The sequence below is a fragment of the Taurulus bubalis genome (genome assembly GCF_910589615.1).
Source record: "Taurulus bubalis genome assembly, chromosome: 1".
Taxonomy (NCBI): domain Eukaryota; kingdom Metazoa; phylum Chordata; class Actinopteri; order Perciformes; family Cottidae; genus Taurulus; species Taurulus bubalis.
This window is the reverse complement of record NC_136589.1, coordinates 37,058,410-37,079,714: the sequence shown is the minus strand read 5'-3', so window position 1 is coordinate 37,079,714 and position 21,305 is coordinate 37,058,410. Positions and strand designations below refer to the sequence as shown.

The following is a 21,305-nucleotide window of genomic DNA, read 5'->3' as shown; positions in this document are numbered from 1 at the left end:
TCAGAATAAATTCGTAATAGTCTTGATGTTGAAAGGTTTAAACACGCACCGTAATTACATAAATGTCCCCCCCCCTTAAAATCGTATTTGACGTAATTGATTTTCAAGTTCAAGCTGCATTTAAGTCATGTAGTAATTCTCAGCTGAACCAAACCATTGTTGTATGTCCTCTAGCTCTAGGGGCTTTCCAAAGCCTTGTAACAGAAAGCATGTGAGTTGGAGAGAATCTGATTTCTATCTGGTTTAGTATTACAACTATAAACACAATTTTAAAAAAATTATACAGTTTATTGAATCAAAATTCGTCGTACAGCCAAAATCAACATTTTGTCAGAGGCTGCCTGAGTAATGAATTTAGACATTTAGTTTTCACAGAATAATCAGTACTCAATTGACATACAGACCGTAGTCTTGTGTTAAACCCAGAGAGTATCCACATGTCTTTGGGAATAGTAATCCCTGAAAAAACAATACAACACCAAATACAATCTTCTTTCAATGTCAGTCATTTAGCTGATTTATTACATTATATTCAATAAGAAACTGATGAGTTGTGGTATGTGTAATAGTAATATAGTGATATGCAGTCAGGAGCATTGAATCAGTAACCAAAAAGTTGTTTTTATCTGCTGATATATATTCCATGTTTTACTTTAACTCTGCGATGGGTTTCCTCAGCCCACACGAGAAAGACAGCAAGTTAATATGTACATTTTTGACTATATTCAAGCGGCAATAAGAGGCACAACTCTCTTCAATCACCACAGGTCTGGTCTGGTGAGGCTGCAAGAAATGTTTTTCTTTATGATTATGTGACGAAACACAACACATTAATTTTAGCTGCATTACAACAGAACAACCAGAGCCAAGACAAAAAAGCACATGCAGGACCAGCACGTCTGCATATTTCCGTGAAAAAGTCCTGCTTTTATAGTATGGGACAGTATTGGCTACATCTCACATGGAGTGCATCGCGGGAGTCTTGTGCTTGCAGTACACCCCTTTCTCCACTAGGTGTCCATCTTGCCCTTGTCACAGTTGAGGACTCCCCTTCAGGATGCACTTTTCTGTCTTGTATTTTAAACTCAACTGATGCAAAGGAAGACATACTTCCATTTGTATTTGTCCATGTTTTGGATGTATCAATGGTGGGTGACACCCTGAAGCCTCTCCCTCTGACACTGTTTGCATCCCTTTTCCCACTTTTGACACTCGCATCATCCAAAAATGGGTCAGAATCGCTCCCATGTGGCATGTTATAGTAGGTACACTTCGGAGTTTGGGGCTTCGCCATCTCCTCGAGCTCTGATGAGGATATGGCTTCAAGAGGGTTGTGCTTGGTATTGCAATGAGACAGGGAATCCTCGCTATTGTTCTCCTGCCCTGTATCTACAGATGTGCTATCTAAATGGCCGTACATTCCCTCGGCAACTGGAGGAGATTTTCTGATGAGGTGATTCTCCTTGAGCAGCCATCTACCTTGGTCGATTAATACCCCATCAGCTGAGTCTTTTTCCGGGGGGAAAGAAATGCACCGCGTGACCTCTGTGGCAGGGTCGGTGTCTGCCTTTTGCGAGCTCGCAGCACTGAAATAAGACAGATCCTCCTTTGAAGCTTTAGTACCCGAGTCATAAGAAGAAAAACTCCCTCCACTTTTTAGTTGGGATTTTTGCAAGACGTCTGTATTTCTTGCATCGGACTGTTTGGAGTCGGCTCGCTCCACATTTGTTGTCCTGAAAGGGATGTCGGTCTTTCCTCTGCCGACTGGAGAAGCCTCCTCTCCACTGTCTGTGACAATATCTAAAGACTCCTGAGTTTTATATCCGCCACTCTCCGACGTTTCTGGCCTGTAATCGGACAAACCCGAGGTGCTCGGGCTCGGGAGCCGCTTTAAACCGTAGGACATATCCTTTCTACTTTTTGGAATAACATATTGTTTGTTTTGTGTAACCCGGGCGCCATCTGGCTCAATCCGGACGTTGCCCCGTGCGTCGTACGTGAATATAAGTGAAGAGGACTGCAGGGCGGAGTTAACAAAGTCAAGTAGTTCCTGTGATATTTCCACAGGATGTTGGAGAATGCCGCTTCCCTCGTCGTGAGGCTCCCCTCCCTCGTCTGTCTCAAATTCATGTATGGTGTCTGTCCCGTTACCTTTATCGTCCTCACAGGGACACTCAGTGGAATATTTGGTCAGTGATTCGGTCTTCTGTTCTGCTACCATTGCATTTGCTTCATCACAGCTGCTCTGCTGCTGCAAATACAAGGCCTCCTCTAGGAGGTTTTTACAATCTGTAGCACCGGCAATACTGTCGGCATCTTCAGAGGCATTTTCTTTCTCGACCTCATCCTTTGATTCTTGCTCTTCCATCTCGTCTAACCCCTCATTTAACTCATTACTTTCATTTTCTTCATCATCTTCCCTCTCCTTGTCATCTAACATTTGCCCTGCTTTCATATTTTTTTCAATTTTCTCTTCAACTTCTTTCTCTTCTCCTGATTCCTCCTCAAGACTATTTACTGTTTCCTCCAGCTCTTTCCTGCTCTCCTCACCCTCATCACACTTCTTTTTCTCTTCCATATTATTGTCAGTTTCCTCTCCTTCATCTTCCTCATCTTCTAAATGTATAACCTCACGATCCTCCACCACCTCTTGTTCGCTCTCTTCTTCCTCCTTATTGTTTTCCTCACTTGCCACCTCCGTCTTGTCCTCTTCCTCATCTTTCTCTTCAATAACCTCCCGCTCTACATGTTTCTCAGTAACTGCATATGTGTTGTCCTCCTCCTCCTCCTCCTCCTGAATCTCTTCAATTGTATTTTCTACATCGACTTCCTCACCTTTCTCCTCAATAACTTCCTCTGCTTCCTCTACATCTTCAGTACAAGCATCTTCTTCCTCCTCTTCTTCTTCCTCGTCCTCCCCTGCTTCATCTGTCTCCCCAATAAACTCATCTGCTTTGTCCTCTTCCTCCATTTCTTCAGATATATTTTCTTCTTCCTCGGATTCCTTAATAACCTCAGTTACCCCTTCAGTCTCCGCCGCTTGCCTCTCCTCTTCCTCTGCCTCCTCATCGCCCTCTCTCTCATCTGTCTCTTCAATACTATCATCCTCTCTTGCTTCTTGAACTTCTTCATCCATTAATACCTCCTCTGCTTCCTCTAGTTTCTCCCCATCTTCCTCCTTATCCACTGTCATCTCTTCCTCTGTTGCTTCCTCCACATCTTGGACAGAGTCCTCCTCCTCTACACTTACTTTTTCCACTTCCCATTCCTGCTGCCCCATGTCATCCATTTCTGTCACTGCCCCCTCTTCTGCCTCTCCCTTTTCTTCACCGTCATCATCTGTCTCTTTTGTATGTCCATCCTCTCTGTCATTCCCCACCTCCCTAACCTCCTTGACTTGTTGCTCTTCTTCCTTGTCACTTTCTTTGTCTGTTAAGGTCTCATCTCTGTCTGTCTGGGATATTTCTGGTTCTTTATTAGGATCCTGGTCGGACTCAGAATACACAGTTTGCATTTTCTCTAATTGATCTATCTCCCCATTATTATAACCCTGTTTTGTCTGAGTAATGTTCTCAGCTATGTAGGTAGTGTCGGGCTTCGGTGATTGTTTTGTTTCATTGTTGCATTCTTCAACAAATTGTTCCAAATTGTCGTCGGAGTCCGACTGGTTTCTTTCGTTTTCTACAAAAGTGCTCTCCTCTACAGGGTAAAAGCGTTTAGCTTGTTGGACTGTTGAAGAAATCTCTGCTCTGAGGTCGTGCGGCATGTTCAGCTCATCCATCAGCTCTTCAATATTCTCAAAAGCATCACCCCCTTCGGAAACAACATCCAGGGCAAATTCTGTTTCGGAAAATTTGGGCGACAGCGGCTCACTTTCAAGCCTTTCTCTCAGAGTCTGGAAATCATTCCAGCGTTCTCTGAAGCAAGAAGACGCTCTGCTGTGCAGATCTGTCAAACTTGCCCTCAGCTCTTCCTCGTCCTCGATAGCAGACATTTTCTGCAGGGACTCCACCATCAGCATGGCCTCGGATTGGTTGTCGTCTCCCAACGCAGATCCAGTCAGGTTGTCTCGCAGAGTCACCACTGATAAGAATGACATGAAGGCTTTACACGATGAGCCGAACGCTGACGCCACTTGTGTTGAGATGTTAGGAAGGCTGTTTGACTTCTCAAGGTTGGATGTTGTGTTGTCTTCACATGCACTTCTGATACAGTGAATAGATGAGTACAGTTCATGTAGGACATGTGTTGAATTTGCTTTTGGAATCAAAACGTTGGATGACGATGGAGGTGATCCATTGTCAGCCGGACCGATGGCCTCTGCAGATTTGTGTGGCCTCAGTCTGTCCTCCTCTTGCACAGGATCGACTCTGACACTCGGCATTGAAACGCACAAACCTCTCGCATATTGGTCACTGTGCAGAAAAGATGTAGCTTCAAGACTATGACTCACTGAAGCGGATTTCTTGATACCATATTCAGGAGATAGATGATACTCATCTGCATGAGCCTGACATTCACTCTTTTCATCTGATTCAGAATCACCGCCAATCTTAAACACAACCTTTGTTGGAGGCTGTGACTGATCTGCGATGGCCTCCTCGGTGTATGGCACTTGGTCTGGGCTGACTTTCTCCAACCAGTTCTCAACATATTGGTGGACTTCAGAGGGGGAAGGATTGAGAGAAGGCATCGAACTCTCACTCAACTCTAAAGACTTTTTAGGTGATGGTATTCTGCTTTCAGTCATGGATTTGGGCTTGCTAATTGTCTTTTTGCCTGGCAAAAGGGAATTCTTGGGTTGTAAAATGTCTGACAAGTTCTTCTTCATTTGAGGCCTCCCAGTTGAAGAATTTACATTATGGCCGTTATCTTTCGTAGCTGGTTTACCCATGTTTAGTCTCTTCGGTGGGGTCTTTCTTACATTTAATAAGGCTTGCTCTTTCCTGGGTATCTTTTCATCCTCAATCGCTTTCTTATTAATTTGAGGCTTTTCTGCTCCTCTGCTCTTTTGACCACTTTTAGCACTTTCTGATGACGTTAAAGTCTTTTTCCCCACACTGGCATTGCTGCTGAGCTTGTCTGTAGATGAATGTTTGCTATATTTTGGGGGGCTAACTATGCTTTGTTGTTGCTTTTTGTCTGAGCTGCTCGTTGAAGTAAAACCCTCCTTATTCTGAGCTGGTTTAATCGTCTTTTTCTTCGTCTCACTTTTAGGAGTTTTGTCTTTTTTTAGTGTCTCCTTTATTTGGGAGTTTGTTGCAGTAATCTCATACGTTGGAGTTACCGGCTCTGATGACAATGACAACATCTCCTCTTTCTGTCTTTGTTGTGAGTGAGTCGTGGGTGGCTGCCAGCTATAATCTATATCACAGTCATTCCTGGATGAACACGGCCCTGATTCAGTGGACGGTTTGCTTTCTGGCGGTGGAGTGGAACCATGCTGGGGTACACTGTCTGCGCTGTATTCCTCATTTGCAGAATAGTTGTCGTAGCAGCCTTGACTCTCATAAATATGCATCACAGTTTCTGTCACCTCCATCCCATTTTTCTGTATCTGAAGAACCTCAGCTGCTCCTGACGACCTCACGGAGGAGTCGGAGCCTTTGTTGCTCGCCCCTGCAGACGCCGTTTGCCTGGGTTTGGGGATTGGCCTGTTGCTGCTGCTGTGTCTGACAATGCAGTATCCCTCTGTCTTCTCACCATCAGCCGTTCTCTCCATGTAGGAATATTGTCCCAAGGTGCTCTCTTGAACCCTTGACTCCGTCACCATCTTCATACTCTCAACAGACGCCTTCTTCGTAACGTGCCGGGGGCCTGGTGTAGGTGCGCGTTTAACACCAGTTTTTGCTTTTCCCAAAGCCATGGAAGTGTAGTCCTCATATGCTTGCTGGTCGTGAAAGTCCACATCCTTTCCAGGTTCAGCAGGAAGGTTCTCTCCTCTCTTCTCATCCTCACTGGCGCTAGAAGAGTCTTTGGCAATGGTGTTGTTTGAGTCAGGTGAGCTGTTGCCCAACTCAGTAATCGAGGCACAAATTGTCCCCTTGCTAAGGCTGGAACGACTGAGTGTGGTGGTCCAGTGGAGCATCTCCTCCTCTTTAATGGTCAGACGAACTTTCATCTCCACTGTCATGCTGCCGTCTTGATTCACACGGAAAGACTTTTCAATGTCATCATCCTGAGGTACAATGGCGGCATGATGCTCATTATCTACCCTCTCAGTTCCACACGTCTCCAAGGATGCGGGGCGATAATTGACTTGTGTTTCAAATGATCTGCTGTGGTGATGCAGCTCGCTGTTGATGCTTCCATTTCTAGACTTTTGTATCTGGTTGACAATATATCTCTCTGATGACAAGGAAAAATTCCTTGAACCTCTTCCACTCAACAAAGATTTTCCGTTCTCTTTGGCTGGAAGTGTTTGTGAAAGAGAGGGGGGAGAGACAAAGAGAAAATTCATTTTAAGTACATTTTAATATCCTGCTACGGGCTGATTGCATTGAAGCCGAGGCAGGAAAACTCAGTGATACATATCTCAAAACCGGGACAGATTAAACTAAAATTTCTGCAACAGCTACATCCCACTAGAAATAATATCACTAGATACCATTAAGAAATATAAACGCTAAGTACATATATGTATCTACTCAGTGAAAATGTTTGTGGTCTTTACATATACTGTCTATAAGAGGCCCACATGGACATTTTATAGTCATATGTCAATTAACAGTAGTCGTGACTACAACTTACGGGTTTGGGGCTGCAACGTAGATGGTTCCATGGTATCCATTACTTGTGCCATCTGGGTCGCTCCGTGAAAACTGTAGTTCCCTAATCTGAATGACTCGTTGCCTGCTGCCACAACGACTCCAGAGCACAGGATAAGTCCTGAAAGACCATCGATCTAAAACAGGAGCGGAAAACATTTTCATTACACGAGGCACTTCAAATTGATTAATACACTATCTCCTTGCAGAAAGAATGTCAGTGAGTGACCAGCAATCTATTATAATACTTGATGTCATGTTCTGATTATTAAGCACTATGAAGATTTATGAGTGCTCATAACTTTCATTCTACAGTGTTGTAAGGTAATTATAATGCATTCTAAGTATATGTATAATGCATTATAGACATTGGCATTAAAGAAAGTGTTATCAAGTCTTTCAATTTAAATTATAAAAAAATGCTTTACATTTCATTACGCCACATATTGTCCTAAAGCGACCAGTGATCATAGAAGATAAGGCAGTTCTCGAGGAATAAGGTGAACTTAACGGTTCTCAACACTCGTGAGCTTTCTATTTTATGTTAAATTATATTTATCTCTGACTTAGATCATGCTATATTCAGTCAGAGTCGATCTTTATCCTTTTGTCTTTGTATTTTTTTAATTGTGCAAACTGTTTTTTTCTCCAGCAAGAAAAGCTGCTGCAATTCAAAAGCGAATCGCGAAAAGGAAGTCTGTTCCTGTTGTTAAAGGATACAGGAAAGAGGGATTATGGAGCGATAACTCACCAGGAGGTCTCTACCTCGATAGCACCTCTTAGCAGTTCTTGGAATACTTCAAATGTGGAAAGTAACAGGATTAAAGCCTTGATTTCTAACTCGTAAGTATAAACTACAGTGAAAAGTAAGCCAATACCAGTGTCTTTATTTTATTTGGGAGGTTTTGTGTACATGAATATAGTATTACCCACTATTTCTCAGTTAAGTTAAAGCTCAATCCAACATACAATGATTCCACAACAATTGCAATTATTGATGGCATCCAAATATTAATGCTTTTATAGATTTGAAGACTGAAAACAAACATGAAAGCTCTGGGACAAGTGAGTAAGTGGACCTTTTAGTTAAGATTGTGTTGTCAAGAACTGTCAAACTACATTTTTGATAAATGAGAATAATGGAAAGTTTGAACGTCTACAGTTCCATGATAGCGGAGGAAGCTGACCGTGTGATAAAGTGGAAAGCTCTGGAGATAGAGAGCAAGTGGATTGTTTTATTATTGAACTTAAGTGGCTCTAACTTCCGTTTCACGGTGACTTTAAAGAAATGCATTTTTGGGAAATAAGCATATTTGTTTTCTTGCCATCAGTTATGTGAGAATATACCACTCTTATGTCTATCTGTTCAAACATGAAGCTGGAGCCAGCAGCTGGTTAGCTAACCACAGCATAAAGACAAAAGAGAAACAGCTTTCCTCTGTCTGCACGTAACAAAACCCATCTACAACACCTCCAAAGCTCAATAACATTGTATCTCTTTTTGTTTAATCTGTACAAAAAAACAGAGTGTAAAATAATTGTAGTTTAACAGCGGTTGCTACACTGTTAATAACATGAGCATTTCTTATCTGGGCATATGACTTCCTGAGCTCTCCACTGATTGCATGCTACTAGTCTTTATGCTAAGCTAAGCTAACCCACTGATAGTGGCAGTTTTATTTTTGAACTGACAGATATGAGAGCGGTATCAATCTTCTCACCCAACTCTCGGCAAGAAAGCTAATATGAAATAACTGTAGTTTGCAAGTTTACAAACTATATTTAAGATTGTTTACCCATTAAAATGTCATATAGACCAGATAAAGCTACACCAATTTCCAAAAAGAGGCTGCTTATGACATTATCAGGAGTTGCTTTGAATCAGCATTTTTCAGTTTCCCACGTACTTACTCTTCTGCCATCCACAGAAAAGAGTTTCACCACTGGGAACTGCAGGATCTGGGAAAGGTAATCCAGCAAAGCGTCAAATGTTGGCGCTGTTCTTCTCTGGAGCACAATTGTGCGTTTAACATTGGGATCCCTATTCCTGATGACCACAAGCCTCTTTGGTGTCCGTACTGCCACCCTCTTAGTGATCTTTGCTGGACTGCCGGTGTTGACTTCATTCTTTCTGCCAAACGAATCAAACCGGGGTCCTTGTCGTCTTCGTCGCCCGGCGCTGACGGGTCTGGTGCCATTCCACGGTACCTGCCGCCGGTTCACCTCATCCAGGTTTAATGGCTTCACCCGTTTGTTATCAGAACACACATACGATCCGCCGTCATGTAAGTCATCTAAAGCCTTAACCAGGTTGATCCCGCGAGGTGTGGTGATTGTCCTCACGCCAAAGGGCAGAGGCACCTTCTTGGCCAGGGCATCCAGTAGACCGTCAAACGTCTTGAAGGTGCGGGCATTGATGACCATGCGATGTCCACTGAATTTAAGGTCTCCGCTTTTGTAGAAACATACTCTTTTAGAAGCGGAGGGATCAGAGATTGGCTGTAGGGGTCGGGAGGGTAATGTCTGCCTGCTGCCCGAGGACAATTCCTGGGCAGGTGGCTCATCGACGGGTGTGTTGTTCATGTTTTGTGGTGGTGGCTAGAAAGAGAGCAAAGAGAGGGAGATGGCTGTTCATTTGTTACTGCAGTCTACATCTAATTATCCTAAAGTGCTTAAGGAGTGATACCTTACCAAAGGGTTTGAGTATCATGCAGATTTTGGAGCCTCGAGCGTGTGTATAGTAAACGACAACCATGCTTGACTTAAGGTTAGTGCAGTTTGTACATAGCACCATTATTTTTTTTCTGATTTGATTAAGTCAACATGTGCTCTACGAAACATCGTCAAACATTACTTTAAACTATTAACAGGGGAAGAAGGGCAAGCCTACAATCCATCAGCTTTGTTTGTTGCTTGGTGCAAATTTTAATATTGTGCAACTCTTTTGAAAGCACAACATCGTGACACTTACTTTATTTCCTCAGTTACCCCTTCTTACAGACTGTACACAAATGATTAGTGGTTATTAAAGGTACAATATGCAAGATTTTTCTTAAAAAACAATGTTTTGTCTCATACGAAAGTAATCGCTCTCAATATGACCCACTAGAAACATTTTATATTTTCTTCTAATTCTGCTTTGTTCAGCTGCTGATTGTGAAACTCATTTAGATCGACACTGCTTCTTGGCAAAATGAAAATGCACGCCAACTTGTATAATAATAAATGTGTTTTGTATGATTTTTCCATCATCATCTTCAACTGGAAAACCCACATGTACACATCTTTTAGGATTAAAGTGAACTAGAGACATGTAGTAGCTGCACATTAATATACATTTTTACTAAAGAAACATATTGCAAATCGAATCATTAAATGTGCAGTAATATTCTTAAGCTTTATGCAGTCAGTACATATAGTTTTACATGTAATATTATATCTTACAGTATTTTGTAAATTTATATTAATGCAATACTATATATATATGGGTGTTGTTGACATTATAGTTGCATAATATCAGTAGGTATACATACAGCACGGTAGAAAAGAGCATCATTTGTACATTAGGAGATAACACGTTGTATAAGAGCGCAGAGCCTCTTCTGGTTAATTTAGCATTAGAGGTTGCATAACTTGTATAATAATCTACAGTAAAGGGAAAATAGTCGGTCTGAGGAACAATGTTTTTCTTACCACAGTTTCTTCATCATTACTGTTAAAATTGTTACTTTGAACAACACAACAAGTCTAGATGTAGACACCGATTTAGAAAGAAGCCATAAGCACCTGAAACATATCAACTAATTCAACTAATTACACTCTGTAGATACCTAAGAAATGAGCAAACATTTCAACAGATATTAAATCAACAAGACTTACCGTATATACCACATTTCCCCTTAATTGTGGTGGCTAAAAGACAGAAAGTGTGCCTCCGTTGTTCCCCAGAGCGCTGGTCAAAGCCTCTCAGCGGCATTGGAAGGGCTATTTTGGGACGTGCAACATCATGGCCAATTTGCCTAATCTTTGCTCACACTTAATCAGCATATCAAGATAACAAATTAAGTAAACACAGACAAACTGTATCACAGCCGACTGAACTTTTATCAGAATGAAATTCAATCACAAATGGATGGCAATAATGGTTTTTGTTTTTTTAAGAGTATGGATTACATTTTTGTTTTGGTCAACTGGCGGTTTTTCACAATAGCAAATGTATCTCATACATCTAAAAAAATAAGAAAAACTATTTCCAAAAGATCTCTTTAATCATCGTCCATAAATGTCCTTCTTGTTATTTGCACTAAAATACAAAGTGAGTAACTGAGTGAATGGGTACAGTAAAAGGATTAGTGAGCACCAGAATAATTGAAAGGTGAGGACAAATGTGGTGAAAGTTCGTCAAGATATATGAACTCTCCAAGTGAAAATGTATTAGCTAATCTTTACGGCTCCAAACAGATCCCACCGGTGGCTAGAGTTCTTTCTCGTTTGCAAGCAACCGACATAATCAGATTGACAAGCCTTGTCCTAATAGGGATTAAGGCGCACTCGCTGACAGCATAAAGCAGAATAGGTTCTTAAGAGAGCACTTTTACCTCACAGCGGGCAATGGAAATCCATCTTCACATTTCAGAACACACAATGAATGTAGGTTTTGCACCTGTTGAATGTAATAAACAAGAAATGTGACTATAATTAATTGTAAATACTGCAGCTTTGTATTCAAACTTGGAAGGCCAACACGGTATATCCGACGTCTGTGCCTGTTGTAGACTTTTATTTTGTGGCTAATGATTTAATTGCATCATGGGGTGAGAGCTGTGTCACTATACTGCAGCTACCAGACACTGTGCTAGAAGCTGCCAACACCTCTCACTAGCATGTGCACTGTCCTGGAAGATGCAGACTGTCTGGTGGGACGGGACTGAAGGACAGGCCTGTGTAGGTCAAACGGAGTCCAGAAGTACCAACACATTATGTATTTAAAAAGTAGATCATAAAATTAAAGCTTCATTATGCTTTCGGCAGTGTTTTACCAGCACTTGTAAACTGATGAATCATAATGGGAATTCTGGAACCATATATTTGTGTTACCTTGTTGTACTCTATACTGTATATTTGATTGACTATATATGTACTGTTCAATCATTAAAATAATTGGCAGTAATTACCTAACCTTCAATCACTAGGTGGCAATGTCACATGCTGATCTGTTTGGATTAGTAAGATCCAAAATAGCTAGTCTCTCTGTGTTACATAGTGTGCGACCATCATGGCCTCGCTCCCACAACTCAAAGGTCACAGGATTGATCTGCAGCCGTGCCTTCATCTAAAGCCATGAGTCCTGCCAAAGTCCCTTAGCAAGACTGAAGATATTTCAGTGTTCATTGCAATGAAGAATACAGTTAATACTGTGCTGCTTGGGGGCGGAAATATACATATTTTAAGACCCTATGTACCTGCAACTGACTTATTGTTGTTATATAGCCTTTAAAAAATCTTAAACTCTTGTACTTGTTAATGTACACCATCCAATAATCAAAACAAAAAGTGAAAACATCCCATCACAGTCCTAAACCCAAAGAAATTATATTTAATACCATAAAATATATATATATATTTTTTAAAGCAGCATTTTTTTCGGTCCATCAACTTATTGATTAATAAATCGTTTCAGGACAGAACATTTGAAACTTTCCATCAGATTAACTACTAATGTAGAAAACACGAGAAGACCCGAACATTTGTCTGAGACCTTTTGAGAAGTGTTTCCAGCCACAAGAATCCATTGTTGACCCCAAGCAGAGATACAAGCGGCACTTTGACGCCATCTATCGACAGGTGGTGATATTACCAACATGTTGTTTTAGTAGCTAGCTGCTTGTACAGAACCAGGGAAATACGGAGATATATCTGTGTATTCATAAATAATGTGTCCCTGTGGCTTTGTCTGATGAATGAATATCCAACTTGTTCAGTTGACTGCTTCCAGAGGAATCATGGGTTCCGAAACGATTAACTGGCCCTGAACTCATCATGCATCGGCTACTCGGGTCTGCCGAGCGGCGCAGGGTCAGTGTGCGGTCCCCGGTCCCTCAAGTAGACGCCGCCGCTCTCTCTTCGCTCGCGTGTTTTTTGTCGCGAATTTCTTTCCTATTTTGCTCCCCGTTTACTTGGACTTCAACAAATCGGTCAACAATGGGCAAAAAGGAGGAAGACGACATCATCAGAATCGCGAAGAAGATGGATAAAATGGCGCAGAAGAAAAACGGGGTGAGACGTCTGAGAAGAATGGATGCTACCCTCCAGCCTTGCTGATGTTTATGTGTAGCTTAGCGTTGTTGTGGTGTTAGCTGCGGGCTGTGCGGCTAATTAATCCCCCAGACAGTTCACTTCTATGCCAGGGTGTCATTTCACCAGACGAGTTATGACCCCTGAACCACAGGCGGTTAGGAAGCCTTCAGTTGTGACTAGCTGGTCACTTTAAACGATGTTGTGTCGCTAGCAGCTAGCAGCAGCTCGCTAGCCTTGTGCCACACAGTGCAATAACATGCTGCATGTGGTCGTATTAAGAAACTAAGCAGCAAACGTTAGTTAGATGTCGAAATCTTAAATGGATCAATGGAGGTATCCTTGCGACTTCTGATGTGTTTTGGGGACTTTTGTAGACGCTTGATGCGAGTTAACTTTTAGCCGCCAAGCTAATGTTACATGTAATCTAACATCATTTTGGGGCCACGACTAATAATTGGTTTAGTAATCCATCCTTTGGCATTTGCAATGGCGGGTGCTGTTAAGAATGTAACCAAATATGCAAGAAAAATATTTAGTTTTATATAATTTAAGATGAGGAAAATCAACACATAATTTCATCATCAAGCTCATGATTTTAAATTGTGCTTTATTAAAATCCCCCCCAACAATTAATCAATGATAAAAACAGTTGCAGTTTAATTTCCTGTCAACTGGTTGCTCATCCCAAATGAATTTTTTTTTCAACCAATAATTATAACCTTCCTGGAGCTCGAGATTCATAAGAAACCATATCTGACCACGCTCTCCTCTGCAGGCCGGGGCTTTGGACCTATTGAAGGAGCTGCGGAGTATCCCCATGAGTCTCGAGCTGCTGCAGGTATCTTTGCTCATTTCTTTTTGAGGCTCACCATCTGTGCTCAAACCCTGAAGCATTGACACTGTGTCTTTCCACAGTCTACCAGAATTGGGATGTCCGTTAACGCCATCCGCAAGCAGAGCACAGACGACGAGGTGACATCCCTAGCCAAGGCCTTGATCAAATCATGGAAGAAGCTTTTGGGTAATTATTTGCTTTATAATTCTACTGAAACAGGTGTGAATTGTGTTACGTGTCATATTTCTGGAGCGATCTTTTGATGGCCCAAGCTGTTAATGCTTGATTGTAGCCAGTCGTACTGATTTGTTTTCCTCTCTCACTGATTGGCTTTATGAAGTCAAAGCCAATTTGGATCCTTTGCTTATTGCAACACATCACGCTCTGGGTACACCAGCTGTCAAACATACCCCTGTTGGAGTATCTTAAATCATTTGTATCTATTCTCACCCCACAGTGTTGTAAATGAGGTGTTCAGCAGCACATAAAAATGAACAGCAGCCAGCACTTTCAGTAAAGACATCCACTGATGGACTGCCTCAGCCAGAGACTATTTAAGAAGTATTTTTAAAAGTTTGAGTTATTGTGGAACATAGGAATAATATATCATGATATTGTTTGTATTTGATACCCTAATGAGAGGATTTAAAAAAATTGTTGTGATCAACAAAAGTTTTCCTTGCGTAGAGCTATTCAGCTGTCAAACACACGGCTATATTGACATTCTTTATTTTAATGTTGGTCTGTGCTAGTTTTGCTTTCTTGTTTTCTTACTTGCTTGATTTCTGCCACTTGTACCCCAGATGAACCTAACAGTGGAGAGAAACCTTCGGATGAAAAGAGGAAAGAGCAAACTACGCCCGTTTCTCCCTCGCAGGGAAGCCCAGAAGCAAAAGAAGAAAGGTAAGAAGATGATAATGTTTTATGTCTTTTTTTGTTTGTTTTTTGTTGTACGTGTAAAACGTTACTGAATGTTGACACATTTTATTTAGTTTTTTGGCCATTTGGCTGCAGATGCATTTTGTCTACTTTTTCATATTTTTTTCTCTCTCTCCCATAGCAGCTCCAGCAGTAACTCCAGCAGCAAGAGTGAGCCTGCTGAAGTTTCAACCAACACATTGATCCACACCTTTCCTCGTGCACCCAACACCTCCGACTCTATCAGGGTCAAGTGCAGAGAGTTGCTGACCAATGCTCTACAAACCGGAGGTATTCCTGTTTATTATAATCATTTGGACAACACATTTTCCACACAGGGTGTTATTGTGTGGTTGGTTGCAATTGGCTTTATTTAAAGTCATTTTAGGTCTATTTTCTGACTTTTCTTTTTTCTTTTTTCAGATGATCATATTGCTATTGGTGCTGATTGTGATGAACTTGGAGCACAGATTGAGGAAAATATCCTTGACATTGAATGGAAGGTTTTTGAAGCAGATGTTAGAGTTTTTAAATTTCTTCTATAATTGTTTTTTTAGATGCCAGTGATCAAAATAAGCCCATTAGAGGTGCGCCTCATTCATTAATTTTATAATCTTAAATTATGTTTAGGTCCAGGGACCCCAGGGGCTATATTTTATTATAATTGTGCTGTATCATCAAAAGGGCAGATCTACAGATGAGGACCAGTTTCCCCGATAAAACAAGCATATTGTGTCCCTTACTCCCACCCACTTTATAGTTGGACCAATAGAAACGCTGATACGATTGTGACACGTCAATCTGTCATGAATCATCACTTCACTCGCTCTAGTGCAAACATTCCTATAAAAAATGTCTGAAGTAATAGGCTTTCATTTCTATGTGTTCTGTATGTTGTGATAACTTCTGTTATGCTTTCTTCAGAGCCTTCTGTCAATGATTTTAATAAGTTAATTATTTCAAAGTTGAAGCACTTACTAAAAGTCCGTTTGAGATCAGTATGTTTTAAATATCTGGATTTAGTAGAACCCTGCCAGTCTTCATGCTGTTCATCTTCTGAAAGATTTTAAGATCAGTTACTTGAAAAGTATAAAGATAAGATAATTCTTTATCAGTCCTGCAGTGGGGAAATTGCAGGATTACAGCAGCCTTGCACACAATAGAGACACAGTAAAAACAATCAAGTAATATAAATAATAACAATAAACGGTAGTACAAACAGTAGTAAATGCTGCCAAGATGAGTCCAAATTAGTTTTGAATAAAAAGACCCTCTGCTTAAAGGTACAAGTGGTATGGATGTGATAAAAAATCTGTTTCTGTTTATCACGGTGAAATAAGTGTTTTAGGTTAAACAGTTTTTGAATATGAATAGTGCCAAATGGTAGAAAGCATATGCTTTATCAGTGTTACGATAAAGACGGGGTAATTAAAAAAAGTCTCCCCCTTTTGTAAGTGGCCCCTGTTCTGTTATGTCAAACTGGTGAAATACCCATTTCTAGCAGTTTCCTCTTTCCAAGGTAATGTATTTGGACTTAAAATGTCTTGTTTTATCTGACCAGCAGTCTAATTCCCTGAAGTAGGAACATAAATAATCCACACAGGCTGAAAACTAAGAATGTGAGCATTTACATTATCGACATTCTGGTGGATTCAAATGTAGCCAGTTAACTAGTTTAGCGATTTAAATGTTTCAACACAAAAGCACCTAAAAGGCCGGAGTTATTGTTTATATACTCTTTTTTTTTTTTTTTTTTTTTTTTTTTTGTAATAAAAAAAAAAAATAATTGCCAAATTGTCTTCCTTGACCTGCCATCACTTATCTTTCAAGAGTTTAAGAGCACAGACCCGAAATACAAGAGCCGTGTGCGGAGCCGAATCTCAAATTTGAAAGATATGAAGAACCCTAATCTAAGGAGGACTGTGCTGTGTGGAAATGTAACCCCCGAGCAGATGGCTAAGATGACCGCAGAGGTTTGTGATGTTTTTATCTTAAAGATCCTGGAACACACAGTCAGTGTGTCAGTTCTTCTTAAATGTGTTGCTTCTCTATTGGTATAATATTACGATATGGTGCACATCTCATGTCACATCAGTAAAATGTATAAATAATGTACTTAAAGGCATCATAATCGACTCTTCTGTTTCTGTAGGCAATGGCCAGTGATGAACTAAGAGAAATGAGAAAGAATTTTGACAAAGAAGCTGTCAGGGAACACCAGATGGCCACTACTGGAGGCTGTCAGACGGATCTATTCACCTGCGGCAAGTGCAAGGGGAAGTGCTGCACCTACACACAGGTACGGACTGCCCTTTGTGCTTCATTTGAACTGTGGTGGGAAAGAGAAGGTAACATTGACGGTAACATTGGTTTGCAGGTGTGGTTATAAGCAATGTCTCCACGGTGTAATTTGCATGGTTTGGTTGGCGCGTTGTTACATTATGGAAAGTTTAAAATGTCCTGTTGTATTCTCATCCGTTAACTTGAGTTTGAGTCCCATGAATGAAGGTCAGTTTGGACAAACTTGTTCAGTTTGTTATTGTAATAAATGTAATAAACGCATGTTTTTTGTTGTCATTTCCAGGTTCAAACTCGCAGCGCTGATGAGCCAATGACAACGTTTGTCTTCTGCAATGACTGCGGAAATAGATGGAAGGTACGTTGTTTAACGGGGCTTCGTTGACTAAGTCGTGAAACCTATCAGCGAACTGAATCGTGTTTTATTGATCGAGTTGTACGTGTCCACACACATTATACAAGCATCAATATTGTTTAGTTCCTAAAGAAAATTGGCCAAGTTGGTCCTTCTCCTCTCTCCATGCAGACTTCACCTGCACACCTTTTATTAACAGACCCACCTGTTCTCACTCAATGCTATTTAGCCTTGAAGCAGAAACCTGCATCCTGTTGATGCCTGAATGTTGTTGCGTGCAAATTAAAACTGAAACGATGAGTCGATTCATCAGTCTATTGAAGAAAATGTATCTGTAACATAATTTATACTTTATTTACCTTTTTTTTACAAATTTTATTAGGCAGAAATGAGTCTCAAATCTGAAGATGTGCTGCTTTTCTCTTTTTATATTCATTTATTATTCATGGGGTTTGGACTGTTGGATCGTCAGGTGTGCCGTGAGAAAATTTCCAATTTCACTTAATTGGTCCAAAAAAATATTATTTAGCTGCCACAAATAATTTTCCATTGTTGAGCGTCTGAGCCTGCAATATAGTGGCTGGCCTAGTAATTTCCTATAGAACAGGTCTGCACCTTGTTCTGCTATTAAACAAACTAAACGGCCGTATGTTATTGATCATACACGACAGCATGCCATTTCCGGGTCGCGTTACAACTCTTCTCTGCTCCGTATCGCGCACGGAGGAGTTCCGCCCCGATGTGCTGCACACAGGTGAGCACACAGTGGATGAAAAATATGTTGCGTGCTTTTCACAATGGGATTTGCTGCTTCAAGCTATCACTCTTAAAGCCTAACAGTTCAGGTATTTGCAGGTCAAGACAAACATCCAACAGGCTGCAGCCTGGAGCTCCATAAATTACGTTTCTGATTTCGCATATCGAGAGGCTCTGGAAATATTCTTCCAAAAGCCCGAAAAACACACTGCAGTGACAAAGCCTGCTCACTTTGTGGTCGTCATTAAAATAAATGAACACCATGTTTCCTTTAAGTCAGTATTTATCAAACTGGGGCGGTTTTTATTACAGGTGGGGCGCAAGAGGAAATGCTGATTTCACCGTACGCCGTTAATAGGTCACGCTTGCGCATGCGGGACTCACCGATTCTTGTCATTTCGCCAAAAGCCTCAAAAAAGGTTGAAAAACACTGTTAGTCTGTCCTATTTTTTTGGTGGGGGGAATATTTTATAGAATTCATAGATTAAACTACAATTTATATATAACTCGCAGACATTCTACATATATCTCATGTATCTCATATACTTGTTTTTGTTTGCGATACGTTAAATGTTGATATTTACAGAAGCTATTCAGGGTAATGGCTACGCTTTGTGTATGAATTTACACTATAAATGTGATCACTGCCATTTCATTACTAACACAAAGTGATGTTTAAGAGAAAGCAAATTAAATAAAGAAATTAAAAAGCAACATAGGATTACACCACAATGGTTTTTAATTTAAAAGAAACATGCTATATAAATGGCAGTCTGCAGACTGTTTTCTCCCAGGTATTTATGTATGACTTGATTATCTGTGTTTAATGGAAATATTCTCGTTTCTGGGTGCTAATTTTGTGTTTTTTGTGTCCTAGTTTTGCTGAGTCTGCACTGCACTCCGACAAGGAGCAAAATTCCTGGACCAGGTTATCTCTGCAACAGATTGGAGCTTTGTATTTTGTGGTACACGACACGCCATACAAAGATGCCACAGGTTACCGTTTGAATAAATATCCTGTTCATAGACTTGAGCTCATTGTCAGATGCCCTCCCCCCAAATATTTTACTATTGTTTTTAGTTATTTTTGGTCAGTGAATCTTGTCTCATTCTCTTTTATCTGCATTTTTTATATGTAGTTTTAACACTTTGGACAATGTTGTTTTTGCTTTTCCCTCACAACATTGCATTGTTTTATTTAATTGCCCAATACAAATGTAATTCATTTGATTAAAAATAAGTGATTTTCATTAGGCTTCAGTCTCGTGTGTGTGTGTGTGTGTGTGTGTGTGTGTGTGTGTGTGTGTGTGTGTGTGTGTGTGTGTGTGTGTGTGTGTGTGTGTGTGTGTGTGTGTGTGTGTGTGTGTGTGTGCTTGTTATTGATGGAATATTCATCACATCAAAGAGAATGCTGATGTGTGAATATTAATGTCATTGGCAGAACCAGGGAAGACACACAATTGTTTTCCTTTCTTCCTCTGTTTATGTTTTTAATTGCCAGGTGCAACCACTCCATGTCGACAAGGAGTTGTGCTGCCTTACCGTCACTCAACCTGAACCCAGATCAGTTTTACAGGGTTACGTCCTTTTCAATTTTTTACTTGAGGAACTACCCCATTTAATACAATATTAAGCTGTGTGCGACATGTTTTTCCTTCTAATTTTTTGTTAAAAATGTTCATAAAATATGAAAAGGCAAGAATTATCAATGCGATAAAACAAAGATATGTGCATTTTCAGATCGTTGAAAGACCCAAAATGAACATTCGAGTTCAATGGCTTGTTTGATGGAGAAAGCCCCTCATATTTTGGGTAAACAATCACTTACTGGACACACACATGCACAGTGATGGAGTAATTTTGCTAATGTTGCCTGCAAATCAATTTGTTTATCTGCTGCTATATTAAAATCCGTTGATGGCGAGATTAAGTGATTTAAAGCTCTCAACCGTATTGGGATTTTTAGTTTTATTACTCGATTGTTGTGTTGTGTGGTTTTGTGATCAAATCATGCCAGTGGAGTCAGTAAAATTATTGTGCTTTATTTTTTATCTTAATCAAAATGCCCACAAGTCATTATTTTTCTTGGAGAGTAGCAGCAAAAAAAAAGGAAACCAAATACTGTAAACATTCACATTATTATATATATTTTTTTTAATGTATTCTTCAGTAAACTCAGCGCAAAATAACACATTTCATATAGTAAACAGAAGAAGAAACAACATTTATAGGCATCACTCCAAACCATTGGCTTAGATTGTGTTTTGAGGTTGATCTGCTCGGTGTATCCATCAGCTCAAATTGCACACAGTAAGTGAAAGTTATTCTAAGACAAGTAGAAGTGCCACCGCGAAGAACATGGGTCGGCGAGAAGTTCAGATCAAACAGCCCTATCCATTGATCTCGTTTGTCTTCAGCAAATAAAGACATGTGTTGTCATCACCCGCCACCATACTGTTTGGTAGTTCTACCAAAATGGACCAGTGTAGTCACGACTAAGGAATCAAGACAAAACATGTGATAATTTGGCCAAAGAGAGGGACAATTACCAGTAACCTGGCCTCATGCTCCAGTTACCGCTCTTACGGCAAAAGTCTGAAAACAACTGTTGCCCATGAGAAAGATGTCATAAAATTGAATGTCAAGGCACTTCCCCATGTGAGGATCTTGTCTTTGAGTGACATGTTTGTGAGGCAACAAAGTAATTCAACTAAAACTATCAGAATACATTAACGCATTTTATACTTGGCAACTCCAATTTCAGTCAATGGAAATGCCTTTCGTTAAACGTATCAACACAGTTTACATGGTAGCTTTGGTGTTGCTGCTGACTTGGCCGGACCCCAGCGTCACTTCCATATTGCAGGTGAGGTTATTAAAGTCGAAATCCTGCAGGGTGATACACAGATGACTCCACCAGCTGTCAACAAATGTCAAACTCGCACTTTAATTTGACATGCAATTTTTGAGTAATTTAAAGGAGTTTTTGACATAATTCTTATGCATAGGTTCTAGTTATTGGTCAAATTGAGAAAGTTGATACACTTCCAGTTCATTAATTCCAAACAATAGTCAAATA

At 40.4% G+C, this 21,305-nt stretch overlaps 2 protein-coding genes across 2 annotated transcripts; one reads left to right on the top strand and one right to left on the bottom strand.

Moving 5' to 3' along the window:
- Positions 1 to 928: 928 nt before the first annotated feature.
- On the bottom strand, positions 929 to 9,350 carry LOC306753685 (uncharacterized protein; the record flags this gene model as incomplete). The annotated part of the gene is made up of 5 exons (XM_079237591.1): positions 929 to 2,445; positions 2,551 to 3,004; positions 3,143 to 6,405; positions 6,751 to 6,904; positions 8,679 to 9,350. 5 exons carry the CDS (start codon positions 9,348 to 9,350, stop codon positions 929 to 931), a joined length of 6,060 nt encoding a protein of 2,019 aa, XP_079093717.1.
- A 3,524-nt stretch (positions 9,351 to 12,874) lies between these two features.
- On the top strand, positions 12,875 to 19,457 carry tcea1 (transcription elongation factor A (SII), 1). The gene is made up of 10 exons (XM_079227218.1): positions 12,875 to 13,043; positions 13,840 to 13,902; positions 13,980 to 14,085; positions 14,703 to 14,802; positions 14,960 to 15,108; positions 15,241 to 15,297; positions 16,636 to 16,790; positions 16,970 to 17,116; positions 17,402 to 17,473; positions 19,104 to 19,457. Exons 1-10 carry the CDS (start codon positions 12,969 to 12,971, stop codon positions 19,110 to 19,112), a joined length of 933 nt encoding a protein of 310 aa, XP_079083344.1. The 5' UTR covers positions 12,875 to 12,968; the 3' UTR covers positions 19,113 to 19,457.
- Positions 19,458 to 21,305: the final 1,848 nt, after the last annotated feature.